This window comes from Lolium perenne, chromosome 7 (genome assembly GCF_019359855.2).
Source record: "Lolium perenne isolate Kyuss_39 chromosome 7, Kyuss_2.0, whole genome shotgun sequence".
Classification (NCBI taxonomy): Eukaryota; Viridiplantae; Streptophyta; class Magnoliopsida; order Poales; family Poaceae; genus Lolium; species Lolium perenne.
In genome coordinates, this window is record NC_067250.2 from 38,812,254 (window position 1) to 38,821,915 (window position 9,662).

At 51.3% G+C, this 9,662-nt stretch overlaps 1 protein-coding gene across 1 annotated transcript; it reads right to left on the reverse strand.

The window, feature by feature from the left end:
• Positions 1-8,640: 8,640 nt before the first annotated feature.
• Positions 8,641-9,114, reverse strand: LOC139833564 (uncharacterized). The gene has a single exon (XM_071823870.1). The coding sequence runs from the start codon at positions 9,112-9,114 to the stop codon at positions 8,641-8,643; it is 474 nt and encodes a 157-aa protein (XP_071679971.1).
• Positions 9,115-9,662: the final 548 nt, after the last annotated feature.

The following is a 9,662-nucleotide window of genomic DNA, read 5'->3' on the forward strand; positions in this document are numbered from 1 at the left end:
ATGCCGCTGGGGGTAGTGCCGACGAGCCAAGCGGCAACGAGGCAAGCGGCGCCGCCGGGGGTAGTAACTACGAGCCTAGCGGCGATGTAGGTCATGTTCTATGTGATTGTAGTTTAGGTTAGGACCTACATTGTGAGGTGTATGACGATACTTGTGACGACTATGTACCAAGACTTCTAACTTTGTGAAACTTCGTCGTTCGGTGTTGCATATGCACATGTGTTGTATGAATCAACATTCCGAAACGAGACTTGCGTATTTGTGTATTGATACCGAAATGAAACTTGGCTCTCTATGTGCTTCTCATATTGCATGTAATGCTGTATAAATATGAACTGCGTTGTAAATATATACTGCTGTCAAATATGTATTGTAATATGCTGGAAAAAAGCAGAAAAAAGAATTTTCGAATTTATTGCCGGCGCACCTAAATGACCTACTGCCGGCGCACGTGGCATGCGCCAGTGCTGGAAGCACTACTGCCGGCGCAGCTGATGGTGCGCCGGTGGAACTTGTCCTTTGCCGGCGAAGCGTCGATGGCGCGCCGGCAGTATCCATCTATCGCCGGCGCACTGCCTGGTGCGCCGGCAGTGGTCATTTATCACCGGCGCGTTCGCACCGGCGGGCTCGTGGTGCGCCGGCAATGGGCCTTTTAGGTTCGCCGGCGGTAGGCCTTTTCCTTGTAGCCCTAGCGTGGACAATTTGTGGGTCCCACGACAATCTGGATAAGTGGTGACGTGTTCACTGCGGGGCACCAACAGCGGCCCCACTAACGGTCAACTTAAAGGGATTCCTCCCGTCCGAGCTCCTTCTGCGGGTTTCAGACAAGGGTCTGGGAAAAACTGAGGAAAAACTAAGGAGCTGGGGAAAACTGAGCACAACTAAAGACCCGAGGGCACGGAAATAGAAAACCCAAGGAAAAAATAGCGTGTTAAATGAAATAGCGAGTCCTTCTCTAAACGCTATGCAAGTTATAACATGTTAATAACACGTTATTTTTCAAAATAGCGTTTCGTAAAAAAATAGAAAATTGACAGGTATAACATGTATATCAAGGATTTCATCAGCTAATTTTTTTTTTTTTTTTTTTGCGTAAAAGAGAGTTTAAATAACCATAGAGGGATCACTGTTTACAGGGGAATCAATAGTTAACAGGTAAGAAATACAATCTGGCAAATGGTCACGCCAGGTGCAGCTTCCAGCCGATCTAGCCAGGTTGGCAAGGGCGTCCGCCACTTTGTTGCCCTCTCTCTTCGTATGTACAATCTTCACTTCCTTGAAGGTCTTCAGAAGTGTCTTTGTCTCCTCGTAAGTGCTCCACTGCCTTGACCTGTCGATGTCGGTGCAGTTCAGCGCCGAAACCACTGCAGCACAATCAGTCTCCAGAATAACCTTGGTAAAACCCAACCCTTGTATCATTTTGGTTCCCAGAAGAGCTGCTTTAGCTTCAGCATCTTCCCCATCATGGCATTTGACGATCGGCGAGCAGGCAGCCATGACAAACAGTCCCTCGTTGTTTCTGACAACAGCCCCGGCACCCCCAGGATTCTCAGCGCCAATGAAAGAGGCATCAGTGTTGAGTTTGATCCACCCCACCGGAGGAGCCGACCAGAACGCCATAGCCTTGTTTTTCGTCCTGGTCTCGGCTGGAGGTCCTTCTTCACTGATTTTGCCTTTGCCCTTGATATTGTGCATGGCAGTACCCGGGTGATGACAGTATATGTCGTAGGACTCTAGAAAGGAGACCGATCTCTCGATTGTTTCTTTTCCATTTTCATGGATGATGTCATTCCTCAAGTGCCACGCTCTCCACAGAAGTTTCAAAATCCTTGCACCAGTAATATCATCCACCTGAGCAAGGAGGATTTGCAGCCAGTCCTTCCCAGTTTGTCTGAAACTTTCCTCCTTTGGTAGGTACCAAATCCTTCGCATGGCATGTCTGAGGGCAGTGGCCTTTGTGCAGACTACAGTAGCGTGGTGCGAATCCTCGGCGCCATTACCACAGATGGAGCACAGGTTGTTTACTTCCAAAGACCTTCTCCATTTGTTGTTCTTGGTAGCCAGGGTATCCGTGGCCAGCCTCCACCCAAAAACTCTGATTTTTGGTTGAACCTTAGCTTTCCAAATCTTATTCCAGATTGATCTAACTCCGTTGGGATTGTTGCTAGAGCTCCCGACGTCTCTGTTTCTATGTTTGAGGTTGTAGGCAAGCCGGTAGGCACTCCTGACAGAGAACTGCCCGTTCTTTTCATGCAGCCAGGCCAACCGGTCATTCTGTTCTTGCTGGGGAATATCGATCTCCAGGATAGCTTGCACGTCGTGATCAAAGAATAGCTCATGAAGTAAGTTAGTATTCCATGATCTAGTACCTTGATCAATGAGTTTGTTCACCCAACGCCTGCGTGAGTTTTTCTTCATAGCAATAATTCTGTGGCCACTACTTCTGGGTAACCATTGATCTCTGAAAAACTGGGTGTCTTTGCCATTGCCAATACGACTGATGGTACCTTCCTTAAGAAGCTCCAGGCCGAATTCAACCCCTTTCCAAACCGGAGAGGAATCAGGGGGGAAAACAGTATCTAAGATGTTGCCCCTTGGGAAGTATTTTGCTTTTAAGACTCTAGCAAACAAGGAATTTGGATGTTGAATGAGGCGCCAAGCCAATCTGGCCAAGAGGGCTTGGTTGAACAGGTTCATGTCTCTGAATCCAAGACCACCTCTGCCTCTCGGTTTTGTCAGATTATCCCACGCCGTCCAATGAACTTTCCTTTTTTCCTTTTTATCACCCCACCAGAAGTCTCTCACTAGCCGTTCGTAGTGATCACAGAACCCATTCGAAAGCCTGAAAATGCCCATGACATGGGCAGGGAGGGCTTGTGCCACAGATTTAATCAGGGTATCCTTGGCTGCACATGACATGAACCTCTCATCCCAGTTTGTTAGTCTTTTTCCAAACCTGGCCATGATGGGTTGGAAGTTTCCGTTCTTAATTCTTCCTTGTGGAGTTGGTAGGCCCAAATATTTCTCTTCAAAGGTGGTGTTGGTGACCGCCAGGGTGGATTTCACTTGCAACTGGATTGCCTCCGGACAGATAGAGCTGAATAAAATTGAGCACTTACTTGGGCTCAGTAGTTGACCCGTGCACCTTTGAAATAATTTCAGTGTGCTGTCAACTGCTCTCGCCTCCTCAACACTGGCTTTGAAGAAGAGGAGACTGTCATCGGCAAAGAGGAGGTTAGAAATGCCTGGTGCACCCCGTGCCACTTTCAATGGAGTAATGGACCCTTTGTTGATTTCCTCTTTCAGAACACAGGATAGAGCTTCTCCAATAAACAGAAACAGGTAAGGGCTCAAGGGGTCCCCTTGTCTGATGCCCCTCGAAGGGGAGAATGCCTGTGTAGTTTGTCCATTTATTTTAACAGAGAAGCGGACAGATCTAACGCAACTCATTACCCACTTGGTCCATCCGCTGCAGAACCCAATCTTAAGCAGCATTTTCTCAAGGAAATCCCAATCGACTCGGTCGTATGCTTTTGAAAGATCAAGTTTATAAGCACAGTGGGTGTCTCTCTGATTTTTGCTCCTCTGGATCTTGTGGAAACACTCGAAAGCGATAGCTGCATTATCAGTGAGTAGCCTTCCAGGGATGAATGCACTTTGCGTTTCTGAGATCAGGTCGTTGAGCAACGGCCGAAGTCTATTTACAAGGCATTTTGAGATGACCTTGTATATGACATTGCATAGGCTAATGGGCCTGAAGTCAGATAGTGTCTCAGGTTTGTTGCCTTTAGGAATGAGGACGAGGACAGTGTCGTTTATACCGGTAGGCAGACTTCCAGAGGTAAAAAAGGTCTTGACAGCAGCAATCACTTCTTCCTTCATAATTCCCCAGTTGCGCTGGAAGAACCTAGCGGGCATCCCATCAGGTCCTGGTGCCTTCAGAGGACCAATCTGGAATAAAGCATCGCTTATCTCTTTGTCCGTAAATTCTCTGCACAATTCAATATTTGTGGTCTCGTCGATCAGAACTGGAATGTGTCCGAGAATTTCTTCAGGAACCACATTTGTATCTTTGGAGTACAGGTTCTGGAAGAATTCAGACGCTAGATTTTTTATTTCTTCTGGGTCATCTGTCCAATTCCCATTCAAGCCTCTAATTCTTTTGATGCTATTTTTAGATTGGCGCCATCTTGCTTTCCTGTGGAAGTACATCGTATTTCTGTCTCCCTCTTGCAGCCATTTTATGCGAGAGCGTTGCCTCCACATCATCTCTTCTCTGTGGAGGAGCTCATCCAGGTCCAAGGAAGTTTTCCGAATCTCCTCGTCTCTAGTCTCGCTGGGTTGCCATTTCCACAGCTTCTTTAGTCTATTTCTTTTCTTTCTGATATATTTTGTGACCATGCTGAAATTTTGAGTACTCCACTCTTTCAGGTGGTTCCCCGTGTTACCGATTTTATGGAGCAGGTCATTCAGGTTGTTGCATGTGGGCGAGCTGGTCCATGCTGTCTCAACGGCATCAGTCAGGGACGTCTCGCGCTCCCACATATGTTCATACCTGAATGATTTCTCAGGCCTCGGTTGATTACTGGAATTAACACAATCAAGGATCAAAGGAAGGTGGTCTGATCTCGTGGAGCAGACATGCTCCAGGTTTGCTGCAGGGTACAGCGCAGCCCAGCTCGTTGAGCAAACTGCTCTGTCGATCCTAGCTTTCACATTCTTGTCTCCCTTTCTTTTGTTGTCATAGGTCCAGGGAGGGCCACTGTATCTTATGTCCTGGAGATCACAGAAATTCAGGGTCTTCCTAAAATCTGCCATTCTCTTCTCTGATCTTCTGGATTCAGACCAGTGCTCATGCTGCCATTTGCATTCGTTGAAATCACCCATCATCAGCCAGGGTTCACTGGCATTTGGCTTGATTCTGCGAATTGTGTTCCACATGTGGTGTCTTTCAGAGTTTTTCGGTTCCCCATAGACAAAAGTACCCCGCCACTTACGGCCATTGGGGATGTCGTTAACCAAAACATCAAAGTACCTCAAACCCTCAGACAGGACCTTTATTTCAATCTGCTCATCCCAGTACAAGGCAATGCCAGCACCCGATCCTGCACCTTTTTGAGTGATACAGAATTTTAGTCCTAGCCTACCTCTAAGTTCTTTCAGTTTTTTCTCTCCCTGTCTTGTCTCACTAATGAAAACGATCCTAGGCTTATAGGTGCGAACCAGCTGCACCAACTCTTGAACTGTCCGGGGCAAGCCAAGTCCCCGGCATTTCCAACCTAAGACGATCATGACTTCTGACAGGCGCCAACACTCGCGCCTGTCAGTTGACCAGTAGCCCCGGGACTGGTTGCTTCCTTATCTTCCCCTACACCTAGAACACTGGCTTTGGCCTCCAGCCCCAGCACGGCGTCCTCCGCCTTCTTCTTCTTGTTTTCAGTGATGGTTTTGTTTCTGGAGACATAAACCATCACCGCCTGATTCTGCCGCTTTCCTAACACTGACCCCCCCTCCGCAGGGGCCAGTGTGCTCCTGTCATCTTCAGCTTGTTTCGCTCCTTCTCCATCAGTAGCAATCCTTGCCACCCTTTTCCAGGACCTTTTGGCAGGGTCCCTTGCTTCTGCGCCTTGCTCAGAGTTGGTGTGGTATGTGGCTTGAGGAGGGTGCAGCGAAGGTGGAGCAGGGTCGGTGATGCCAGCCTCCTTATCCACGTTCTCCATGCCCTTGTCCGTAGCCTTCACCGAAGGAGGCTGGTGCAGGATGTTGGTGTCGCCGGCCATGACGCAGACGCCCTCCGTGATGCCGGGGTTGTCGCTGGCGTGGTCGGTGTTGCCAGTGATGGCGGTGTTGTCGATGATGCCGGTGTTGTCGCTGGCGTGCTCAGTGTTGCCGACGATGTCGGTTACCTGCATCGTGTCGCCGGTGTTGGTGATGGCCTGCTCGTTCTTGTTGGCGTTCCGGTCCTTCTCCTTGCTTGCGTCCCCATCCTTGACGGAGAGCTTCTCGACTTCCCTGGTGACAAGCGTGACCGTTCCCCGCTGGTCTTGGTCCCGCCTGGCTCCGAAGGCGGCGACATTGCGCCAAGGGGTGTCAAGCTGTAGAGCTCTCCCGTTCTCGAGCGCGCTCTCCGCCAGGTACCATCTGCGTGGGTCATCGCGGTGCGTTGGCGGCACACCGAGGTTGTTGCAATACCTGGTTCTCCTCATTTCCACCGGCAGCTCGCAGTCCGCCGCAAGGTGGCCGATCACCCCGCAGCAGGTGCAGTAGTTGGGCAGCCTTTCGTAGAAGACCCTGACGACCACCTCCTCGCATGTGATCACGTCCTCGAGTGTGATCCATCGCTGGAGAGCTCGAGCGACGGGCAGGTGGACGCGCGCACGCAGGATCTTGTTTGCGATGTCGCCTCTCGCGTGGTTGTCGATGCAGATGAGCTCGCCCAGCTTCTCCCCAAGGTTCCTGGCCAGCTGCTTGGACAGGAGGTAGAAAGGGAGGTCCCAGAACTGCACCCAGATGGGTACAGTCTCGAACGGCACCTTGTCCGGGTCCTCGTGATCCTCCAGTTTGCGAACCAGGACAGCATCGCCCTGGTACCTCCAGGGTCCTCCCGTGGTGACGTGCTCGTAATCCCCGGTGGAGGAGAACTCGAGGACGAAGCGGCTGTCTGCAAGCTGCAGGCATTCGAGGTGGCCACGCACACCCCAAACATTCTTCATGTAACTTACCAGTCTGTTCGTGGTGGTGTTCAGGGCTGATAGGAGGACACCAACGGCGAGGAGGCGGACAGCAGCGGTGCCCCTGGCCTTGGCGATGTTGATGATCACAGGGGCCCGCTCCTCAGCGGTGCGATCATCTTCCACGGGTTGCTTCCCAGCTCGGCGCCAGGACGGGCCGGCTCCGAGCGTCGAACCGCCCGAGCTGAGCGAGAGGGTGGTGATGCTGGCTGCAGCAGAGCCTCCTCCTGAGGCCGTGGTGGTGGTGCGCTTGGCTGGTTCCATGGCTTCAGTCTCTCTGTTCTCTCTGAGATTTCGCAGCTGTTGTGAGCTATGGGGCGTGGGTTGCCGGCGAAATATAGGCTCGCCTCCAGGGTCAGGGGGATGGGGCAGGCACGTCGAGAGATCAACTCCGCCAAGCCTCTCGGAGGTGATCTCGGACTAAAATTTATCCATAGTAATACATGCATAACTAATTAACCAGTTTTAACTAGATTATATCAACATGTTTTTCCTTACTCTTATAGAGACAAAACATACGGGACAAAACAAGAATTATGTAACTGAACTGAACTAAAAACTATGGAGCTAAACCACCGTGTCTACAGGCTACTGCTACCACTACTGAATTACCTTCCGGTACTAGCTAAGTTGGAAGAGAACCTGCAAGGATGAAACTAGATATGATTGTTGCATGCTACACAAGAGGTGGTAGCGTGGCGGCGAAGACCGGCGTCAGATTGAGCTCCTGATCGAGGGGCGGGTCCTCCTGGTGATTATGGTCAGGATGGGCCACGTGGAGGCGGCCCGGCAAAGCTAGAGGAGAGTGGCGATGATGCTATATCCGCCACCGCTGCGACACATGGGGAGTCAAAAGTGGTGACCGATTGGTTGCCGTCCTGGAGTTGAGTTGAGCTAGGTTGGAATCGGGCCACGCGAGATGCCGCTAGTTCCATAATTTTTTTAGCATGCTATAATGCTATAACGTTACAACAAATAGCGAGCTTAGTGTTGCTAATAGCGAGATTAGCGCCATAGCGAGCAAATTGTGCGTAGGCGTAGCATTCACCTTCTAAATACACTATAGGATCGCTATAACGTTGAAATAGCACGCTATTTTTTCCTATGATTTAGACACGCAAACGTATCTACGTATCTACGATAAAACTAAGCAAATTAATTAGAGATAGAGGAAACGCATAATTTTGGGAAAGACATCTACACAGTGACTTTCTAGTATTCCTATGAGACATATTTCTGCCCTCTCCTCAAGTTCACAATGTAATTAAATGCATGCTCTCTCTTAATTTTCTCTACGAGATGTATTCCGTCATAACATTTTGAAATTAAATATTTTTGACGATGTGGGCATTGTATAAAGACAATCACATGGAGTAATATTGCGCTGTTTAAGACGACATGCCGCGACAAAAAAATCTTGAGCTTCATTTATGCCATATGCCGCCCAAGATTCTTGATGACCACAGTAAGAGGCTAAGAGCATCTCCAACAGGCGCGCTAAAACGCGGCGCGCTAAACCTCCGTTTCGGCGCGCTGCAAATCGCTGGCGCGCGTGATACCGAATTTTCCCCCGCCGGAGGCTGTATTTTGCAGCGCGCGTTGGTACGGGAAAAAAGCATCTCCGCCGGAGGCTGTATTTTGCAGCGCGTTTCGACCGTTTTTTCAAAAATAATCAAACGAACAATGGAAATTTGATCGAAAATACGAATATAATTTAAAAGTTCAACGATACAGCGCGATATAGAGGACGAAAATGCTACTTGGATAAAGCTACTCGGAGGAGTCCCAATCGAAGTCCGACGAGTGGGTGCTCGGAGTCGTCTCCGACACCGGCGTCGTCGTCCACTCGAAGGAGGAGGAGGAGGAGAGGACGATCGTCGACGGCCCTGCGCCCTTCTTCTTTTCCTCCTCATTCCTCGCCGCCTTCGCGGCCCTCGCCGCGGCGCTTCTCGCGCAAAGCTTTCTTCTTCGCCTTCTCCGCCGCCTTCTCCTCCTCCTTCTGCGCGTAGAAGGCCTCCGTGGCGGCGACGTCTTCGGGGAAGCGGCGCGCCCACTCGAGGCGCAGCGCCTCGTCGCGCTCCGCGATGAGGAGGCGCTGCTCCAACTCCCATTGCCGGCGCTGCTGCTCCTGCGTGATGACGGGCGGCGGCGGCGCGAGCATCTCCGCTTGCTCCCGCGTGTAGACATCGTGAAAATTCATCGACCGCCGGGAGCGGCCGAGACGCCAAGCGACGGCGTCGTACGCCCGCGCCGCCTCGTGCGCCGTGTCGTAGGTACCGAGGCGGATCCGCTCGTCGCCGGAGCGGATCTCCGCGTCGAACCGGCCGCTCGGCCGCGCCCGAACGCCGTGGTAGCCGGAGGCGGGGCGGCGGCGCGGAGGCATCGTCGGCGGCGCGGAGGTGGAGCGTCGGCGGGAGAGAGGGAGAGGTGTCGTCGGCGCGGAGGCGGAGCGACGGCGGGAGAGAGGGAGAGAGGGAGAGACGCGTGGAAAGTTCAGTCTGGTGGCGCGCACGCGCGTGTCGCGTTTATAGCGCGCGCGGGCAGCGGACGCGGCAATTCTCCCGCGCGGGATAGCGCAAACGCGGACGCGCGGCAAATTTTTTAACGCGCGCCCTTTTTTCCCGTGTCCGCTGGAGCTGCGCGCGAGCGCCCGCGCGCGCCAAATCGATAGTTTTTTTTTTTCGCGCGGCTGTTTTAGCGCGCCTGTTGGAGATGCTCTAAGGACCGGCCACCTGGACTTAACGGTCTGGACCAACAACACCAATATAATTTTCATAGGCGTGTTTTATTTTTGCTTTTCTGCTAACCTTTTTCTCTCTCTTTTAGCCGCCCACATTGGTGAAATTTCCATCTATTAGCACCCAGCAATATAAATCTTCAGATATAACATACACAAACTTTGTAGTTATATACTTCCCTTGGTGTCTATGT

Bases quoted from the DNA above. Each gene is read 5' to 3' on its own strand.
- LOC139833564 (XM_071823870.1), bottom strand. From the start codon at position 9,114: ATGCCTCCGCGCCGCCGCCCCGCCTCCGGCTACCACGGCGTTCGGGCG.